The sequence below is a fragment of the Eleutherodactylus coqui genome, chromosome 3 (assembly GCF_035609145.1).
Source record: "Eleutherodactylus coqui strain aEleCoq1 chromosome 3, aEleCoq1.hap1, whole genome shotgun sequence".
In the NCBI taxonomy this organism is placed as follows: domain Eukaryota; kingdom Metazoa; phylum Chordata; class Amphibia; order Anura; family Eleutherodactylidae; genus Eleutherodactylus; species Eleutherodactylus coqui.
Genome location: NC_089839.1, coordinates 45,628,500 through 45,650,453, shown reverse-complemented (window position 1 = coordinate 45,650,453; position 21,954 = coordinate 45,628,500). Strand labels below are relative to the sequence as shown.

Below are 21,954 nucleotides of genomic sequence, written 5' to 3'. Positions count from 1 at the left end.
CCACTGGCTTCACCCTTTAACCCCACCTGTCGGGATGTGGACTTCGCTGTGGGGTCCCTAGGCCATTACAATGGAAGTGGTCCCAGTTATGTGGCATCTGACGCTAAAGTAGACCAAGGTGCTGTACCTGAGCGTGTGAACAGAGGCGAAGTCAGGGAGATTTGGATCTCAGCAATCAGCGTAATTTCAGAACAATGACCAATCCAGAGGTCAGGAAACACAGAGTAGAATAAGCACGGTGTAAAGAGGTCAGGAGTCGAAGAAAGCAGCAAACAACAGAATGATCAATATAATAGGCTGAGGTCAGGGTATAGCCAGGGTCACTAACCAGGAAAAGGTGCCTGATATAGCTAGAGGTGCTCCATTGGTAGAGGACAGAACAGCAGTGTGCATGCTGGCCCTTTAAGAGTGCGAGCATAAGCGTGTATGCGCCCCTCAGGCGGCAGAGACCGACAGAAAGCCAGAACCAGACAGCTATTCTAGACATGGAGAGAGCGTATACCGCGGCCACTACCAGCCGAAGGAGGGAAGACAAGATGGCGGCTGTGAATTTAAACAACTATAATAGAGAATGCTATAAGAACTCCATTCTTGCAATCAATTGGCTCTTCAGCAATGATATGTAGTGGATATGTAATGAAAGTATATTGTGTCACAGCTAGTTTAAAGCACATCCATCAGCTCTTCTAACACATCCGTCTTAGTAAATACTTACAGTCCTCATAAAATAACATTTCTGGCGCATCTTTCCTTAAAATTCTGCGTTGTGCCGTTCCTCCATTCCTCCTCCTATAAATGGTCAGATAAACTGACAATTGGGAATTACCATTCCCTTTGTCAAAGGGGTGTATCCCTACACAGTAACAATGCCAGCACCGATTGTACAAGCTGTAGGAATATGCCGTCACCTGCTAACACCCAGTTATCATTTTACTCCTAAATTTCCAGGAGGAACAACAGAGGAATGGTCACTCATCCTGACAATAGATCGAGCAGAATTGTTCTTTCATGGGGAATACAAGTATTTACTAAAAGGGACAAGTCAGGAGAGGCGACGGGTCTGAGACTGTGTGAACATACAGACAAAGGCTTTACCTGATGATGCTGAACTCTATCTATACTGTAGGTGAAGTTGTGATATAAATGGAATTTGTCGACGTCTTTGGGGTTTCCTTCCTTCTCCTTTCCTGTTGCTTTAGCCAGTGTGGAATGGAGGGTGACGTAGTTTTGTTTGCAGCTAGAAGTACATAAAACAATAGCTGGATGAGACAATTGGGAGGGATACATTTAGTGTCGCGGTCGCAGTCCTGCCAGCAATGCGCTCGCGTCCCGGACGGTGTAGCTAGATGGAAATCAGAGCAGGCATGTCAGATCCTAAACTTCATATAGAATCCTGCCCTACCGACCCCGGTCTGCGGGATGGAGGGCTAGAAAACATTGCCAGCCAAGCAAAATAATCCAAGTTTAGGCCTCGGGCTCCTCCAAGAAGCAGACGCAGGCTTCATCCGAGGAAGGAGGACAAGGAGGAGATCAGAAAGAAATCTGCTGCAGCATACAATGCATATAAGATAGAACGCTGGAAATAACAGAACATTAAGAAGCCATCGGGTCTCTCCCTAGCCTTACGCCAGGCCGCCAAGATCACCGCGTATTACGCCTGCGCTGTACACACGTGTGATACGCGGTAATTCGCAGGCAATTAGATATGTTGCCACATTTGTGTAATACGCGAGCGCAAAAAAAGAACGCAGGATGTTCTATTTTGCGGCATACTACGCATGGGAGAGCCCGTTGTACTCTATGGGCGCGTAATCAACGCCACCCATGCACAATTACATTGGCTATAGGTGGCGTGTATACGTGGCGTTACTACGCAAAGGTGCGTGAAATGTATTGTCATGCGCAGTACAATATCACTGTCATACACGGAAGTACGCCAGCTCCACAGCGGTAAATCGCTCGTGACTCACGCAGCGCTTTAGGTATACAGGCCGTATGAGCCCGGCCTAAAAGGGGTTGTACCACAATTACCTATGTGGATAGGAAATATTTTACTGCTCAGTGGGGGTCTCGCCACTGAAACCCCCACTGATCCTGAAAACTGGGGTCCTCCTCACTGCAGGGTTACCACAGTGAGGAGGAGACTGAATGGAGCGCAGGTCACACTAGCGCCCTTGCGCTCCATTCACTTTCAACGCGACTGCGGAGATAGCAAAGTGGCAGCCGCTCACCTACTTCCCTGAGTCCCTTTGAAATGAATGGAGTGCTGATTTATAATTGTGGTGCAGCCCTTTAACAAAGGGAATTTGTAGGATTATATTATTGATGACCTATTATCAATAGTTGACCTTCTGGGGTCCACCACTCAGCTGATCAGGGGTTGACTGTCAGCACCCCAATTGACGAGGAACGAAGCAGAAGCACTTGGCTCCGATCTATGTGTAGTGGTCAGAGCTTGTAATTGCAGGAGCAGCATTCATTACAGTGAATGACAGCTGAGCCTGCAGTTACAAGTGCCGGACACTACACAGGGGTTGGAGCAGGAGCTCCCACTCTGTAACTCTGTGTGGAGCAGCGCTGACAGCAGGCGCTTCGTCAGTTGACCAGCCGGGGTCCCAAGTGGCGGACCCCAGCCAATCAACAATTGACGAACTATTGTTTGGGGCATTTTTTTATGTGTTTAGAAAAAAAAACTTAAATTTTACAGAGCGACTGAGATGTAAAATAAAACATGTTGGTAACATTAGAGGATAGGCCGTCTTTATACATAATAGTGGAGGCAACTGCTCTGTAGAAGCCTGCAATAAGCTGGGCTGGGTGCAGAGTGCTTGTCACTACTCTTACCACCTTCGTCCTAATATGGTATCAAACCACAAAGCATGACGGCCCCGAAGATATATGAGAAATACTTCCTGTTTGTGTGTGTGTTTATATATACCCCGTGTCCCCGAAAATAAGACCTACCCTGATAAGCCATAGCTGCATTACATTAAAAAAAAGCAATATATTACCTAGCAGGCTTGGCCCAGGTCCCTCCTGCTGTTCTCCGGAGCTCCAGCAGCCTCCTGCTGCCCACAGAAGATCGCTTTCTGGTTACAGGATTTATAAATCCCGCCTCCAGGAAGCGATGGCTCCAATTGGCTAAGCAGCGCTCGAGAACCAATCAATGCAGCACTCAATGAACCAATGTAATGGCTTTCATTGGCTGAGCAGCACTCGAGAATCAATCACAGCCATCGTGTTGTGGAGGCGGGATTTATGAATTGGCCAATCAATGTTGCGGCTCAGGGATGTGGACCGAGCCTACTAAGTATAATAAGACATCCCCTGAAAATGAGACCTAGTGCCTCTCTTGGGGAGAAAAATTGATATAAGAAAGGGTCTTATTTTTGGGGAAACAGGGGATATTTATATTATATATATATATATACATATACACATATACACACACACACACACGGAAAGCAGCTAGACAGGCTGGGGGTCACTCAGTAAGGTGCAGGTAGGTTGTCTCAGGAATCTGGAGCCGACTGCAGGGCATCCCACAGTTGCTGTAAGGTGCGTGGGGGAGGATCCATAGAGTGAACATGAGAATCAAGGTGGTCCTACAGACGCTCAATTGGGTTCAAGTCTGGGGGATTAGGGGGCGGAGAGGAAGTCTTGGTTGTGTTCTTCCAACCACTGTCGGACATTTCTAGTCTTGTGACATGGCGCATTGACTTGCTGGAAGATCCAGTCTGTTCCAGGGAAGACAAACAGCATGTATAGGTATAGCCAATCTTCAAGGATGGATTCATAACCAGATCAGTGTCTTCGACATGGAGGACGGGCCCAGGGAATGCCACAAAGATATTCGCTGAACCAAAAAAGCTACCACCACCACCTTGTGCTCTTCCAACAATGGTTGCAGGTTGTTTATTCTCTATTGTTTCTCTGACTCACCAACGTCCGTCTGTTCGATGAAACAGAAAACCTGACTCATCGGAGAAGGCAACCCTTCCACAATCATTGGTGGTCCAATTACGATACTGTTGTGCAAATTGAAGCCTATTTTTTTCCCGCTGCACTCGTTAGCATACTGTAGGTGCGGTGACCATCGCTCCGGAGCCCCATGCGCAGTAGGGTTTGCTGAACTGTTGTTTTATACATACGTCTGTTAACCCCCTGGTTCATATTGATGGGGAGCTGCTCCACTGTAGTGTATCGGTCGGCCCTCGCTCGCAGTCATAGCCAACATTCACCTCTCATATCAATGGCACATGGTGCTTTGCAGTTTTCACGCCGGCTATTCGCCATTTGTCCGCTCACGATACACTTTCACCACAGCAGCATGTGAACCGCGCTGTTTGAGAAATACCCCCCCCCCCCCCTATTAATCATCCATTTTAGCGGCTCTGATAAATCACCACTTTCACCCGTAACAAAAGCGAGTGAGCAGACGGTCTACCACACACCTTACATGCCCACCACACGTTACTTCCGTCATGGGCTACGCACTGCCGACATCGGAAGTAGGAGGTGGCCATAATAATGTGACTCAATGTATGGAAGTGTGTGACTCAATGTATGTATGTATGGAAATGTCCCTGCGGGGGTCAGTATCTAAGATAATACATTCAAGTAGAGAACGCTTCTTTCAGGATAAGCAGTAGATATACAGTAAACAAGGGGGCCGAGAACGAGGCAATACTTACAGATTTCTGATATGTTCCAGTGAGTCCTTATCTTTGGCGATCATGTCTGCCAAGATGTGCTGCACTCCCGTCTCAATATCTTGAAGTGTTGAGAGGCCTTTAATGTAAAAAAAGAATACAATGACGTTATGTTCATTAAGACGCATGATTTATATAGATTTCTTAACCCCTTGCCGACATCTAGGTATACTGTATGGTGCGAGCTCAGAAGCCAAGCTCCCTGCATACACGGTGGGTGATGGATGTCTTTCACATCTGACACCGGGCTGCACAGTCGGGGATCAAAGATCATAGAATGGTAGAGTTGGAAGGGACCTCCAGGGTCATCGGGTCCAACCCCCTGCTCAGTGCAAGATTCACTAAATCATCTCAGACAGATATTTGTCCAGCCTTTGTTTGAACACTTCCATTGAAGCAGAACTCACCACCTCCTGTGGCAATCTGTTCCACTCATTGATCACCCTCACTGTCTAAAATCTAATCTATGTCTCCTCCCTTTCAGTTTCATCCCATTGCTTCTAGTCTTTCCTTGTGCAAATGAGAATAGTATACAGATAGTCCCCGACTTGCGAACATTCGAGTTACGAATTTCGCTAGATACGAACTATCTGTTTTGCACAGTATGATGTAATGCTATGGCATTACATCATACTGTGCAGGGACTGGACAGGCTTCTATCAAGCCTGTCCGGTCAGATCGCGGCTGCTAGGCAGCCGGGGGCCTTCTGAAAGGCCCTAGGGCTGTCTATGCAGAGCGCCTATCAAGCCGGGCACTAAGCATAGGCAGCCCTGGGGCCTTTCAGGAGGTCCCCGGCTGCCTAGCAACCACACAGCGTCCCGCGATATCATCGTGGGACGCTGTACGGGCGCCCTGAACGTCGGGTGCAGGCTGTTTCTTACAGCGGGCACCCGGCGGCAGCAGTTCCGACGAGCCGCGCCACTCGTCAGAACTGTTAACACTTTAAATACCGCTGACAGCGGTATTTAAAGTGTTAACAGTTCTGACGAGTGGCGCGGCTCGTCGGAACTGCTGCCGCCGGGTGCCCGCTGTAAGAAACAGCCGGCACCCGACGTTGTATGGAGCGGGGTCCACCCGCGATCCAGCTCCATAGAAGCATTTGTTCGACTTGCGAACAAATCGACTTCCGAACAGGTTCCTGGAACGGAACCTGTTCGCAAGTCGGGGACCATCTGTATTGTACATGAAATCAGACAATCGCAAGTTCAAGTTCCCTTTGGGGACTAAAAAAGTAGTAAAGATAAGGTTAATAAAGATGTTTTAGTTATTACTAAATATAAAACATTCAAAGCTTAGAAACTCTCTTGTCCCATTTGTCGCAGTAAAAACTAAAAAAAAAAAAAAAAAATTTTTTTAAACCCCAAAATTGGTATTGCTGTATCCATAAAAGTCCAGTCTATTAAAATATTGCATTATTTATTCCACACAGCGTACGCCATCACAGAAAAAAATATGCAATGCCAGAATTTGCATTTTTTTGGCCATTTAGTCTCCAAGAAAATAATAAAAAGCAACCAAAACGTTGTATGCACCCTTAACGCAGCTGAAGAGGCACAGCGCTCCGTCTGACCGCTTCTGTATTTTTGGTTGCAGTGATTGATAGTGGTCTCGGCACTTGGACCGCCGCTAAACAAAACTTTTTACATGTCACTATAATGTGTCAAAAGTTTTTTGAAAGTTTCCCATTTACATCGAGCGGAGCCGAACAACCTAGGCGGGGCTCATAGTACATTTGAACACATTCATGGTAAGCCCTGATGCATACGAAAACACATCAATAGCGCCCCACTGACAGGACATACACCAAAAGAGCGGTCTTTTTGCATATGCCAATAAAAAAAAAAGGTAAACTGCAATCAGGAAATACCTTCAACACTGGAAGGCTCTGCCGTGAGGGGGGCAGATCCCAAGCACTGGGCACAGTCCAGCTATTCTGCATAATTGAGGAGAAATAATAGTGTAAAACCAAGCTATATCTGAGAGAGCTGACTGATAGCGTTTGCAACTACAAGATTTAGGACTTCAGTAGTTTAATGGTATAACACTGCCCCCTAGTGGTATTACACTGCATTAAATGGAAGTACCATATTTCCTGGTGGTTGTTTTAATATTTACCACAAATAATAGCGCTCATAACTTGTTCTTGTCTTTAACATGAATATTTGGTACGGTGATTGCTACTAAATGGGAATCTACAGGCTATTAAATTTAAGGGTTCACTTACTTTTTCTCCCTGCCCTGTGGAGTTACTGAATGTGCTTAATAAAACACATGGGCGCTACAATTGTTTGCGTGTTATTAGTCAGATTGTGTTTTTCTATAATTGTGACTCAGAGAACATCAGACCATACTATACCAGTAATCCATGCAGAAATCCAAGGGTTCACTTACTTTTTCTTGCACGTATATGTACCCCATGACAACACTACCTGTCTGTGCAGTGGTCTTGTACAAAGCATTTAGGCTACCAGTATTGATACGGAAGGTGGTTTACATCCACATTATGTCTGTATGATCGGGCTCTACCAGGAATGTGCAAAGGCAGGAAGAGTTGTCAGGGGCGCGCAGCAGCAGAGGAATTGCAGGTTTTGGGATATTCTATCTCAAAATGTTCCTAACCTACGCTGCTCGTTATAAAAGGATACCATGACGCAGGGACATACTCTGTTGGACAACGGACACCAACAACACATGATGGAACATCTTGTCTTATCCTCATTGAAGGTCAACAATCAACACTAAATGGGCCCCATTGGCCTATAATGCGGTCGCAGATTCGGTTATACTTGACGGAATTCCTTCAGAAGGGTCGGTGACCTGGGGATTATTCCGATTGCTAGATTGGAGTCAGGAAGGAATTTTTTTCCCCTTAAATGAGGCAAATTGGCTTCTACCTCAATGGGTTTTTTAATCTTCTTCTGGATCAACATTGGGGGTAATAGGCTGAACGTGTCTTTTTCCAACCTAACATACTATGTAGGATAATGGACACCTCAGTAGAACCTGACAGACCCCACTGCGATCTGTCAGGCGCCAGTTGGATTTTGATACTTTGTCATGGTTTCCACTATACATGGACACAGATGTCATCAGAACCTATTTCTGCATGGTCTGCACCACTCATAATGATGATCTAGAAGTGCAAATTCCGATAAAACGGTGATTTAAAGGGGGTTGTACCACATTCGCAAGTTATCTTCTATAAATTGATTGGTAGGATCACCGATCCCTTTGAGACCCACTATGATCTCTCAAATGGTGGTTGTGCCCTCCGTCCTCCTCACTGTGGGCTTACTGCACCCCCCACAGTGAGGAGACCGAATGGAGCGCTGGACTCACAAAGGCACTAGTGCATCCCCACCTTCACTTTCTGCGGAAATAACCAAGTGCCACCCACTCGGGTAATTCCTTCAACCCCATTGAAATGCATGGAGAGCTGACCCCTCACATTCAGCCAGGGCTCCATTCATTCTGACATCACTGCGGGGGGCAGAGAGGTACACGGGAGTCCTGTTCTCAAGTTCTTTGGGGCTCTGAGCAATGAGACCCCCACGATCAGCAAGTTATGCCATATCCCATAGATAGGAGATAACTTGTAACCTTGGCACAACCCCTTTAAGGGAGGTCTCGCTTCCAGCATACCTTCTGTCTTATGCTTTATATAGGAAAAGAGGTTTAGCTGTTGTGGGGTCTCGATCAGGGCTCTGGCGGCAGCTTCCAGTCCCAGCTGCCTGGCTCTCTGTGCTTTGGTGCCTTTGCTTCCAGTTTTGTAAGGCGTGTACTAGGAAGACAGGAAAGAAGAGTTACATCCATCTGCAGTCCTGTCCACATATCTATATACTGTGTGTATACGGGCGGATACTCACCACATGCTCTATCTCATCCATGGACCTGCAGTTCAGCATGGCTGTATGTAAACTGGAGTTCAGTTTGCCTTCTTTCTTCAGTTTCTCGACCAGAGTATGAGCTTTTTTTGCAACGGATCTGATTAAAGGGACATAAAGAATCGCTGAAGTTAGTTTTACGTAAAAGTTACTTTATAATAAAAGACACAAGACACTTGGCTGGAAGCGCCGCACTCAACCTTTGTTGCCTATCTATGCTGGAAGAAGAAGCTAGAGAAGAAGCTGGGCAGGACAAGTGCGGTTTCTACAGACCCCGCTTTCTCGTTTACGCAGAGTGTCCCACTTACTGGAGGCCTGGAAGAATCAGCAAGAACACATTTTAACCCCTTTATTTATCCATCGACGTCGCTGTATGAGCGCTTGTTGTTTGCAGGATGAGTTGTATTTTTCAATGGTGCCATATAATGTACTGAAAAACGTTTAAAAAATTCTAAGTGGAGTAAAATGAAGGAGAAAAAAAAAAAATTCCGCCATCTTTCGGTGCGATTACGAAGATACGAAACATATATATATATATATATTTTTTTTTTTGCAGTACTACTTTTATTTTTTTCAAAGATATTTAATTATTTTTAATTATTTTTTTGCTGCCATTTTCTGAGCGCAATAACTTTTTTATTTGTCCGTCGATGTAGTTGTTCGAGGGCTCATTTTTTGTGGGACGTCCTGTAGTTTCCGTTGGTACCATTGTGGAACACATACGACTTTTTATTGCATTTTTTCTTGGAGACAGGGTGATCAAAAAAGCCCATTTCTGCCGTTCTTTATTTCTGACGACGTTCATCACGCGGGGTAAATGAGTTACTTTGAGATATCAGACTTTTACCAAATATGTATTTCTATTTTATTATTTAAATTCTTTTATTATAAATACAGCAAAAAGGTTTTTTTCCCAACTTTTTTACTTTTTTTTTTTTAATAATTAGTAAAACTTTATTGTTCTTATTTTTACTTTATTTTTTGACCCCAGAGGGGACAACAACTAGTGTGATTTTGATCGCTCCTGCAGTATCATATAATGCCACAGCATTACATCATACTGCAATCAGGCAGGCATTCTATCAAGCCACCCCACGGGCATGGCATGATAGGTATTCTGCCAAAACAGCTCTGGGGCCTTTCAGAAGGCCCCTGGCTGCCATAAAACCCACAAAGGAATGGGGGGGGGGGGGGGGGGTCCTGTCAGACCCCCAAACATCGATTGGGGGATTTAAATGCCGTTGTCATAATTGACAGTGGCATTTAAAGGATTAATAATAATAATCTTTATTTGTATAGCGCCAACTTATTCCGCAGCGCTTATTAACACAGCTCAGATGAGCCGTGCGGCTTATCGAAGTTGTTGCCGCTGGGTGTCCGCTGTAAGAAACAGGTAGCAGGCGCATTGTATGAAGAGAGATCAGCCTGCGATCGCTCTTGATGCATACCCCGATGCTGCAGGACGTAAATGTAAGGGGTTAATAAAAATTGGTCAAACCTTACTCATTGTGAATCAGGAACCCCCTCATAATGTCCATTTGCACTCAAGCACGCTTGAACCCTGCTCCATACATACCCCATTTCCCTGAAAATAAGGCATACCCTGAAAATAAGACATAGCATGAAATTCCAGAATTTTTGAGGATGCAAAATGATTTTTCAGGCTTTTTGAGGATGCTTGAAATATAAGCCCTACTCCAAAATTAAGCCCTGCTAACAGTTAATTAAAAAAGTCAATTTAAATATTGTCCAGGCAGCTATACATGTAAAAAAGTTAAACCTTTTTGAACAAAAATGAATATAAGACACTGTCTTATTTTCGGGGAAACACGGTAACATCTCCTGTGTGATGTTCCTTTACAATTCCTGGATAGTTGGTGGTTTATTGCGGTATACTTGCCCTTTAGGAGGTCCCACAAGAAAAAGCCCAATATACTAAAAAGTGAAAGTGTTTATTCCACTATGCAAGCCAACGGTCATGTGACCACCAGAATCCCCTGTTACAGCAGAGCTGCAGGGTCCTAGCAGACCCTGATCAGCTCTGCCAGTGACTATTGTAACGACATTGTCTTATTGGCTTCATGTGGAATATAGAAGGTAAAAAAAAATAGTAGATGAATAAGTAAAACAAAATTACAGAATAAAATAAAAATCTATACATAAAAAAGAAAATAACCCAAACCGGACGCCAACCAAAACTGTCACTGTATGCGCCCTGTATTCAAAACCATACATACTATATATCAAAACGTCCGAAACAAAATGAGGAACCCATTCCCATACTTTATTTTAGCATAAAAATACTAATTTTAAAAAAATAACTATAAATGTTAAAGAAAAAATAATAATTTTGGGTTTTTTTCCCTATTGGGGGTAAAAAAAGCTAATGGTAAAAGAAGTCAGTGAAAAAGATCTAAAAAAAAATGCAGCAAGAATAATTTTGGTAGCTGAAGGAAAAAAAGATGTGGTAGCTTTACTGCCCTATGGGGAAAACCCCTAAAAAGTGTCTGGTCATTAAGGTACAAAATAGCCTGGTCCTTAAGGGGTTAAAAAAGATCTTGCACTGGAATATTAAGAGCTGTATATTATAGACAGATTCACTGTTTCATTAGCCCAAACAGTACAGAAAAACTAAACGAGGAGAGTGCTCCCCGCTCGTCACTGTTGGCCGCCAAGTCCATAGGAATACACAGAGCTGCGATCAGTTAATGGTAAGGCGAGAACGAGAAGGAGGGACTGTAATGGACTATGACTCTTCTGTATTCCGTGTTAGGCCTCCCTCACACAGGGCGTTTGCAGAAACGCAGCGTTTTTCAGCAGCGCTGGCATACTTTATGCCAGCATTTTGGCTGCGTTTTCAGCTTGGCTGAAAACGCAGCCAAGAATGCTGAAAAGAAAAAAAAAAGTAATACTCACCTAGCCGCTGCAGTCCAGGTCGCGGCCGCTGGTCTCTGCCGCTGATCCGGGCTTCCTCGGCACTCCCAAGTCTATTGCCGGAGGCCAGGTTTGAGAACCCCGCCTCCAGCAATAGAGTGCTGTGATTGGTTGTCAGTGCAATCAAAGCTTGCCGGCGCTGATTGGCTGAGACAGTCAATGAAGGGCTGTGATTGGGCATCGAGCGTGCCGATAACCAATCACAGCACTCTATTGCCGGAGGCGGGGTTCTCAAACCTGGCCTATGGCAATAGACTTGTGAATGCAGGGGAAGCTCAGATCAGCGGCAGAGACCAGCGGCCGCGGCCCGGACTGCAGCGGCTAGGTGAGTATTACTTTCTTTTTTTTCCTCTATCTAACTGGGACTGATTTTCGGGGTAGGGCTTCTATTGCAAGCCCTCACCCCGAAAATCGGCGAGCGGTTAACGCACCAAGTGTTGCCGCGTTTTCAGCAGTGCTAAAACCGCTGCCAATTCATTTTAATGGGCGACGCAGGGCTGAAAATGCCCCAAAATAGAACATGCATCGCTGTCAAAGTGCAGCGTTGGAAGGCGCTGCGTTTTCAGCCCTGTGTGAGCAGCCCCATTGAAATGAATGGGAGTGTTGTACAGCGTTTAGCGCTGGGCTGAAAAGGCAGTACTAAACGCTGTATAAAACGCCCTGTGTGAGGGAGGCCTTAGGCCATCTTAACAAAATGCTGGTATATGTCGTGTGTCATTTCGCTTTATACTACAGCCGGTCTGTCTGTATAATATGCAGCCAGTAAATAGAGGAGCACAGTATGGTGACAGATCTGCTTTAACTGTGAAAACTCCTTACAGTCCACATGCTATGTTCTCACCGTAGTTCTGCCAAGCTCTGTTGTACTTCCCTCAAGGCATCGGCATCAAGATTGTTAATCAGTTCCTTCCGGTAACGCGCGATGAAGGGGATGGTGTTCTCATCCTGGAAGAGCTGGATGAGATTGGAGCACACCCAAGGCTCAACGCTCGTTCGCTCTGATAACACCTGATGGAAGAAGAAGTCAGGAGGAAGAAATATTATAATCAGCCTTCCTCTTAGATAGGTAACACGTGATCCAGAGCCGCCATCATGGAGACTTCTGTAGTGTTATGAAGATTTTCATAAACTATGAAAACATTTTACATACAGATATGGTCCAGGCAAAACGAGGAGTACATCTGTAAATATACTGCATTAGCTATCATTAAAATGGTCCCAGAGCTGTATTCATAATTCTACTGATTGTAAATGGAAATAATTTTAAGGCAGATGCCACAAAGTGCTGTGGAATACGTGCAACCGCTTCCATAATACAGTAGGACAGTTACTACATCAGATTATTATACAGGCCCTGGTGCAAAGACTGGACAAACATGGAATGCTGGGACATTTCAGCTTTGAGACCAGCAGAATTGTGAGTGCAGCTCTGAATTATAATGCAGGCTGTAAGGGCCAGTTCACATCACATTTGGCTATCCTGATGAAAGCTTCTATTCTTTTTAAAATGATCCTTTCATGGATCCATAGGTTTCCAATGGGGCTTCGATCATGGTTAAAGGGGTTATCCAGAACCTTGTGAACTAATGACTTATCCTCAAGAAAGGTCATCAATAGTTGATTGGTGGAGGTTCTTCGCTAGCGATTCCCAACGATCAGTTGTAGTTGCGGATAGAGCTCAAAGCAGACATCTCTGCATCCCAGTGTGATAATGCATTAAATTCAATAGAAGCCGTACCTTCAATACCAACATGGGCTGCAGGACGATGGACAGAGCCGTCTGCAATGATAGCGGGCACAGTGAACAGCTGATCCCGAGTGGTGGATGCCTGACAATCAACTATTGATGACCAACTTCTATCCATCAGGATCCCAATGGATCCATTTTTTTAACAATGCAAGTCTATGGCAATAGGACACTACAGAAAAGGCATCCATGTTTTTTTAAAGCCCATTTTTTAATAAATACTTGCAACTAGAGATGAACGAGCATACTCACCAAGGACAAATACTCAAGCGAGTATTGTCCTTTTTGAGTACCTGCCCGCCTGTGAGAAAAGATTCGGGTGCCGATCTCTCCCCCTCCGCGTTCCCTCCTGCTCACTCCCGCAACACAGCGCTCGCCCCCGCCGGCACCAGAATCTTTTCTCACAAGCAGGCAGGTACTCGAAAAGGAAAATACTCGCTCGAGTATTTGTCACTAGCCAGTATGCTTGCTTATCTCCACTTGCAACACTTAAAGGGGTTGTCCAGGATTAGAAGAAAAAAAAAAAAAAGACTTCCTTCCTGCAAAAAACAGCGCTATAAGGCCTCATGTCCACGGGGAAAAATCCGCAGCAGATTTTAACTCTTCTCCCGCCCGCGGATCCGCACCCCATAGGGATGCATTGACCACCCGCGGGTAGATAAATACCCGCGGATGGTCAATAAAAGTGAATAAAAAAAAAATATGGAGCATGAAAAAAAATGGACATGCTCTATTTAGGTGCGGGTCTCCCGCGTGGACGGCTCCCACAGGCTTCTATTGAAGCCTATGGAAGCCGTCCGGATCCGCGGGAGACCTAAAATAAGAATAAACTTACCCGCAGCGAACCGGGCAGATAGTCTCTTCTTCCCGGCCGGATCTTCTTTCTTCGGCCCGGCGCATGCGCGCGGCACGCTGCCGGCGTGCCGAGCACATCCGTCGGCCAAGGAAAGAAGATCCGGCCGCGAAAAAGAGAAGATCTGCCCGGTTCGCTGCGGGTAAGTTTATTCTTATTTTCAGCCCTCATGTAGGCGGGCAGGAGGGACCCGCTACGGATTCTCCATGGAGAATCCGTAGCGGGCCTGATTTTCTCCGTGGACATGAGGCCTAACTGTCAGAAGGCTGTTTGTCAAGTTACAGATCAGCTCCATTCATAGGAATGGAGCGCAGCTGTAATACCTGAAACAGCCTATGCACACGGGTAGCGATGTCTTTGGAAGGAAGTAACTATGTTTTTTCTAATCCTAGCCCAGGCAAGGTTCACAGCTGTGCTGGAGGCACTGTTAGAAGTCTCTGTTAAAGAATCGGTCATAAATGCCGGAAAAAAATATTGCAGCATGCAGCGCTCTCATTGTTTCACCGTGAAATGATAAACATCATGACAACCAAGATGATTAAGCTGGGAGTTGTAGTTCCGCAACAACTGGAGAACTACAAGGTCACCCTAGTAGAACCCATGCAGCCGACCTGTTCTTACCTCCACCACGTTCCAGTTCATGTCATCGCCGTCAGAGCCAGAACTTTTGCCCTTATACTTTACTACTTTCCCAGCCGGATCGGAAGATATTTTCATCTTCTTAACCGGTGGACCACCAAATGTAAAGTCGTCCTCCGGCTCTTCTTCTTCCATCTTGGTAGGAAACTCATCTTTCACTTTTACTCCCTTGTCCAGGCTGCTAGTAGAGGGGAAATCTTCAATGCCAACGCTCCTCCGTTCCGTCTTCACTGGAAGCAGCTTCAGATTGGCCTTCTGCTTGGTTGGGCTTTTTGGATTTAATTTTGGCGTCTTTTCCTTTTTTAGGGCTGGATCAAAGGATATTGTCTGTAAGAAATAATAAAAATACGAAAATTATTTTTTAAGAATTTGTGCAAGACTTCTGCTGTCTCTCATATCCCAAGTATATCTCAGGACCGAACGCTATAAATATACGGCGCTTGGTCCTGGGCTTTAATCTCGAGCCATAGTAAAAATATGGCGCAGGATTACAGCTCTTTCTCCTGCAATTTAGCAGGAGCAGGTTGGGTGTTCAGCTGTCAGAGGCAGCCGAGGACCTGGAGGAGAAGACAGAAGCGTTTTATAACTGCTTCTGCTTTCTCTTGTGTTGGCTACATAGCGCTAAATGAGTGCTATGCAGAGAATAGAGGAAACGGCAGTGCCCCCTGGCATGGCAGAGCTGCTGGGCTTCAACAGACCCAGACCAGCCCTTCGAGTGACAACTGTTTGTTTTACCCCATTTCTATGGATGCTGCTCCTACGGATGCCCCAATTACATTGGAAAACTGCAAATTTAAAAAGACAGTGTGAATGTCCCCAGAGGTCTTACATGACGTCATGGGGGACACAGATGTTAAAACAAAAATTAGTTATAATAATAATGGAAAAAAAAGAAAGAAAAATAAGGAATACAAATATATGTATAAAAAAGGAAAATTACCCACCGCCAACCTAAACGGTCACCATATGCATCCTGTAATCCGAGACTATACAAAATGTCTGAAAATGTCTGAAACCCAGTCCTGAACTTTATTTAAGTGTAAAAATACCAATTTAAAAAATAAGGAACTATAATTTAAAAAAAAAATAATTAATTTTTTAACTTTTTGTGCCCGTTATGCAGCCTCCTCCTCAAACTATGACATCCTATTCCCTGTATACCCGGGCACAGTGCTGTACATTACATAGCAGCGATACTTGGTATTGCAACTCATTGCCTTTCACTTGAACTGGACTAAAACTGTAATCGGGCCATGTGACTGATGAACAGGACGCCATCGCAGGTCTGTAGCCTTCACCGAATGCCATGGTCCCATCACACAGCAGGTGGGCTAGTGTACTAGGAATTGGGCCTGCACTGATCTGATACTGTTCACCTATCCTAAGGATAGGTTATTGATATCTAAGTCCTAGATAACCTTTTTATAACCACTGCAGGGGTTGCCGGCAGCCCATTGCTTGCACAGACCTGCATTTACACGTGTTTGTGCACCTACGTGGGAGCACGATTTTGTGCGCACTCCTTCTGTGACACCATCAGACTCTTGCGATGTAATCACGGAGAGTCCAACGGGTTGCCATGGCAACAGGCATCCTGCATTGCCAGTGCCTATGGTCACTATAACAACGATAAGGCATTGCAAGACAAAAGTTCTGCAATGCTTTATAATAGCGATCATAATTGCCATGGATCAGGTTCCCTATAGGGATACAAATAGTGTAAAAAAAAAAAAAGGCCTTTTTTGTGCTAACCCGCACGGCAAAAAGCGTATGTAAAATAAAACCTAAATAACTGAGGCAAAATGCTTATTTTTTTATTTTGCCTCCCCAAAAAAAGCTATAAAAAAGTGATAAAAAAAGCTGTATGTACCCCAAATTAGTACACATAAAAACTACTGCTCGTTAAGCAAAAAACAAGCACTCACAGAGCTACGTCAATGGAAAAATATAAACCTGAAAAAACCTTAAAAAAAAAAAAAAAAAAAAAGATGAATTTTGGTATCATTATAATCGTACCAACCCACAAAAAAAAAAAAAAAAAAAAAAAAAAGAATTGTCTCATTTATGCAGCATAATTAACACTGGATAAAAAAAACTCACCAAAAACAATGGCAGAATTTATGTCTTTTCTCTCCTGTCTATCATAAAAAAATGAATAAACGTTTTATAATATAGTCTTATGCACCCAAAAATGGCACCAATAAAAACTACAGTTTGCCGCGAAAGAAACTAGCGCTCATATGGCCGATTCGACAGAAAAATAAAAAAATTATTGACTTTGAAAAATACCCAAAAAATCGTTGCGCCCGCAACGACAAAATAGGCCGTGCCCTTAAGGGGTTAAGCTATTTGTTAATGAGTTATAGGTTCCTAAAAACTTGTGGACAATTTTGTCGCGACTAGATTTAGCAGCCACTTTGGGCCTTATTAGCCCCAAACCAACGCTTAGGGAGCCCTGCCTGGAAAATGTTCAAATTCTACACAAAAAGTTGACCAAGTGAACCAAGTTTCAGTGAGTTAGCTTAGATCAAGAATTTCAGCAAAATTGAAGGTGGTCAAGCAGGGACCCTCTCCCAAATTAGGCCCGTTGACATGGAATGACCCACCCCCTACATTACCAGAAGGATGATGTCCCCCTGAACAACAGATGAACGTTGTGGCCAATAACATTAAAAGGGTTTTCTAGGACTACACTATTGATGACCTGTCCTCAGGATAGGTATCGCTAGTTGATCAGTGGAGGTCCACCATTTGGAATCCGCACCAATCAGCTGACTGAAGACACAGCAACACTCAGGTAAGCACCTCTCTGTCACTTTAGTCCATACCAGGCACAGCACCGTACATTGTATAGTGCCTGTGCCTGGTACTGCAGTTCAAGTGAAAGGAACTGAGCTGCTCTCAAGCCATGTAACCAATGAACGGGACATCACATGACTGAGAAGCGGATGTGGTACTCACCACAGCACAACGGCCTTTTCAATCAGCTGATTGGTGGGGATCCCAAGCAGTGGACCCCGATGATTGTTGACCTACGCCTGAGGATTGATCATCAATAGTTATTTCTGGAGAACCTTTTAAATAGCAGAAATATACCTCTTGGCTCCTTGAAGGCTGCGACATGGCAACTTCATCATCCTGAGTGGTTTGTTCAGCATCTTGAACAGCTTTGGATGCTTTCGTTGCTTTTTTTGCTGCGACCTAAAGGCAATTAAAACAAAAAAATAAAATAAAAGAGAGATTTGTTAAAAGTTGTTACACGGATAAGATATAATTTAAAGGACCTTCCAAACAAAAATTCCATAAAAGTCAGATAGGTAGAGAAGACGTCATCAGCAGTAAACAGTAAGAGAAGGAGAAGCTGGAAAAGCCATTTCTATAAGTCCCATACAACAAAGAGAGCCGTGCACATGTACAACAGCTCCTTTCCGGCTGACCCTCCTCTTAACGTAGTAGTAGAGCTGAACTGCAAAATGGATATACCATAAATATCTTTGACCAAGAATTTCCCCGAATTGGTCACACACAGCCAGATCTCGCATCGATATCAACCCACAACCTAATTACATGTCAATACATGACTTCTCTATAAATTTTGCCTGCAGCCACCACTAGGTGGAGCTTACTGCAGTCAGACCTACTATTGAGTTCAATGGGAGCAGTATGAATCCATGTCAGTAAGCTCCCCATAAAGGCGGCTATAAGCAGCCAGAATGTCATAATTTAGCAGTATGGCTGTGTAAAGTAAAGCAGATTTGGGCTCTGTATAAGGAGTTCACGCCGCTATGAAGATGTATTATAACTAGAGATGAGCGAGTATACTCGTTTCGAGTAATTACTTGATCGAGCACTGCGATTTTCGAGTACTTCAGTACTCAGGTGAAAAGATTCGGGGGGCGCCGGAGGGCGGGGGGAGGCGTGGCGGCGCGGGGGGTAGCAGCGGGGAACAGGGGGGAGCCCTCTCTCTCTCCCTCTCCCCCCCACTCCCCGCTGCAACCCCCCACTCACCCACGGCGCCCCCCGAATCTTTTCGCCCGAGTACAGAAGTACTCGAAAATCGTGGTGCTCGGGCGAAAAAGGGGCGTGGCCAAGTACGCTCGCTCATCTCTAATTATAACATTAATCAGTACGGAATGTGATACACTTTAAAGTTATTTCAACCTGCGGGGAAACCCACCACTTATAGCACCCACCTTTCTTGGTTTGGGGACAGCGACAGATCTCGGTTTTGCTACGGTTTTCCTTCCAGCTGCCTTGGTGGATTTTATTTTAGAGGCTTTTTTCTCTGGCATCCAATCATCCTCATCTTTAGATTCTTCTTCTGAATCTGACCTAATAAAAACAGTACAGATTATTACAGCGCCGTTCATAAAAGAAGGAGTAAAAACATCTTCACAGTTAGAATAGGCTGATTATGATTTCTGCTACACCTAAACCCTTAAGGACCAAGCACAGTAAATTTATGGCCCCTGGTCCTGGGCTTTAATCCCAGCCGCTGATAAAAATACGACGTGGGATTAAAGCTCCTGCAATCTAGCAGGAGCCGGTTGGTTCCTCGAATGTAAGTCACAGTCAAGGACCCAGAGGAGAAGGCAAAAGCGATTTCTAACCACTTCAGCCTTCTCCTTTACAGGCTACACAGAGCTTAATGAGCACTATGCAGTGCTGAGAGAAAGCAGAAATGTTGCTTCCGCTATTCGACCTGGCGATCACAAGACCACCGGGTGTCCCCTGCTACGGCAGAGCTGCAGGGTCCAAGCAGACCCAGATCAGCTTTGTTACTGACTACTGTCACTATAGAGGGGATGTTTTCCCTTGCAACTGAGGTTCCAATGGATGTCCTAGCTATAAGAGGTCTTATATGACGTCATGGGGGGATAAATGGTAAAAAAAATAGATAAATGGATTTCAAGCCCCGCATCCAGAAAGCAATGCTCTGTCGGGGACGAGGAGGGAGCGACAGCCTGCAGCAGAGCTGCAGCATGCCGGGGGGAGGTGAGTACTGCCTCTTTTTTTTTTTTTAACCGTATTCCTGGCATATAAGGCAACAGTTGGGGGTTCGTCTTATACGCCCAGTCGCCTTATACGCCGGAATATACGGTACTTAAAAAGACATAACACACGAAACAGGTTGCGTGAATGAGGCCAAAAAGTCCTTTTTACATATATACTGCCCGTAACAAGCAGCTACTGATTATATAGCAAGCCAATTGGGGTACTCCCAAGAATGACTTTCATCATTTATTCTGCAGATTGGTGATAAATGTCTAATTGAGGAGAGTTTCACCTCTGAGACCTCCACCGATCCTGAGAGCGGGTGTCCCAGATCCCTCCCTGCTCCTCACTGTGGTCTCAGTGAGGAGAATGAATGGAGCGGAGGTCAAACATGAACGATGCCGCTCCATTCCTCTTCGCTGGAGCTGGTTGAGAGCTCGTACTCGGCCATTTCCATCAGCGCCATTGAAATAAATGGAATGGCACCGTGCGTGCTCGACCACCATATAATATCCATATCACTGCGGGTGAGTGCAGCGAACCCACAGTAAGTAGAAGAAGGGGACCCGGGACGCCACCCGCCACGGTGAGACACCACTGAGAAGACTGTTATCCCCTGTGCTATGGATACATGAGAAATGTCAATCTTGGGAGTCCGGCTATAAGCATGTACAGTATACATTACAGTTATCAGGGGGAGCGGCTGCTTCATATGAATGTCTTCTCAATCCCATACTCACATCCCACTCAGAAAGGACAGCTCCTGCTTAGGGGCCACGGTGGTTGTCCTTGCCTTCCGGGGTAACCTAGACATCTAAGAGACAGATCAGAAAGAATAAGTGTGAGATAGATATGACATATATAGACAGACAGACATGACATAGATAGACAGACAGACATGACATAGATAGACAGACAGACATGACATAGATAGACAGACAGACATAGATAGATAGACAGACATGACATAGATAGATAGACAGACATGACATAGATAGATAGACAGACATGACATAGATAGATAGACAGACAGACATAGATAGATAGACAGACATGACATAGATAGATAGACAGACATGACATACAACATTTCGACTTGAAGGAGTCTTTTTCAAGTATACAATTGAAAAAGACTCTTTCGAGTTGAAACGTTGTATGCGGACTCTGGAGGAATAAAGATAATATTTTAACTGCACTATGTATGCTGTCACAGCTGCTCTATTTCCATAGATGGATAGATATGACATAGATAGATATGAGATTGGATAAGGAGATTTGTTATGCCTCCCTGAAGAGGTGCGTTTTTAAGGCGCGTCTGAAGTTTCATGCGTCAGGGATTGTCCAGATGTTTTGGGGAAGTGCGTTCAAGAGGACTGGTGCAGCTCTAGAGAGGTCCTGGAGGCAAGCATGTGAGGTTCAAATTAGAGAGGTGTTTAATCTGAATGTGTTGGCTGATCAGAGTGTGCAGGCTGGGTGGTGTACGAACAGGAGGGAAGCGATGTACGGTGGTGCGGCGCCATGGAGAGGTTTGTGGGTGAGGGTGATGAGTTTGAATTGAGTTCTGTAGTGAATGGGCAGGCAGTGAAGCGACTTGCATAGTGCACAGGCGTCTGAGAAGTGGCTGAATAGGAAGATGAGTCTAGCTGTCACATTTAGTATGGATTAGAGAGGGGAGAGTCTGGTGCAGGGAAGGTCAATGAGCAACGAGTTACAGTAGTTGAGTCGGGAGTGGATGAAGGCAAGAACGAGTTTCTTTAGCATGTCCACGGTGAGAAATGGACGGATTTTAGTAAGATTTCTGAGATGCAGCTGGCATGTTCTGGCCAGGGATTGGATGTGGGGGATGAAGGATGCCAGACACTGGAATGGAGATGTTGGGGGGAGGTCGTTTGAAAGGCAGAAAGACAAGGAGGTCAGTTTTAGAGAGGTTAAGTTTGAGAAAAAGGGAGGACATGGTGTTAGGGACAGCAGAAAGACAGTCGGTGATGTTTTTGAGGAAGAGTGCAGAGATCTCACGAGAGGAGGTGTATAGTTGGGTGTCGTCAGCATAGAGGTGGTATTGTAGGCCGAATTTGCGGATGGATTGTCCGATTGGGGTTGTGCAGATAGAGAAGAGGAGGGGACTGAGGACCAAGCCCTGGAGGACCCAAGCAGCAAGAGGAAGTGGAGAGGAGATAGAGCTAGTGAAGG

The 21,954-nt window shown here is 45.0% G+C and overlaps 1 protein-coding gene across 1 annotated transcript in view; it reads right to left on the bottom strand.

Annotated features, from left to right (window-relative positions):
- The window catches only part of SRBD1 (S1 RNA binding domain 1), a 212,677-nt gene that overhangs the window by 183,276 nt on the left and 7,447 nt on the right, over positions 1–21,954 (bottom strand). Inside the window, exons 2-10 of the mRNA XM_066595552.1 lie at positions 20,505–20,578; positions 18,963–19,101; positions 17,866–17,970; positions 14,752–15,096; positions 12,372–12,538; positions 8,579–8,696; positions 8,355–8,493; positions 4,695–4,791; positions 1,096–1,237 (exon numbers count right to left, since the gene is read on the bottom strand). Of these exons, the coding sequence (XP_066451649.1) occupies positions 1,096–1,237; positions 4,695–4,791; positions 8,355–8,493; positions 8,579–8,696; positions 12,372–12,538; positions 14,752–15,096; positions 17,866–17,970; positions 18,963–19,101; positions 20,505–20,578 (1,326 nt within the window). The remainder of the gene's footprint in view (positions 1–1,095; positions 1,238–4,694; positions 4,792–8,354; positions 8,494–8,578; positions 8,697–12,371; positions 12,539–14,751; positions 15,097–17,865; positions 17,971–18,962; positions 19,102–20,504; positions 20,579–21,954) is intronic.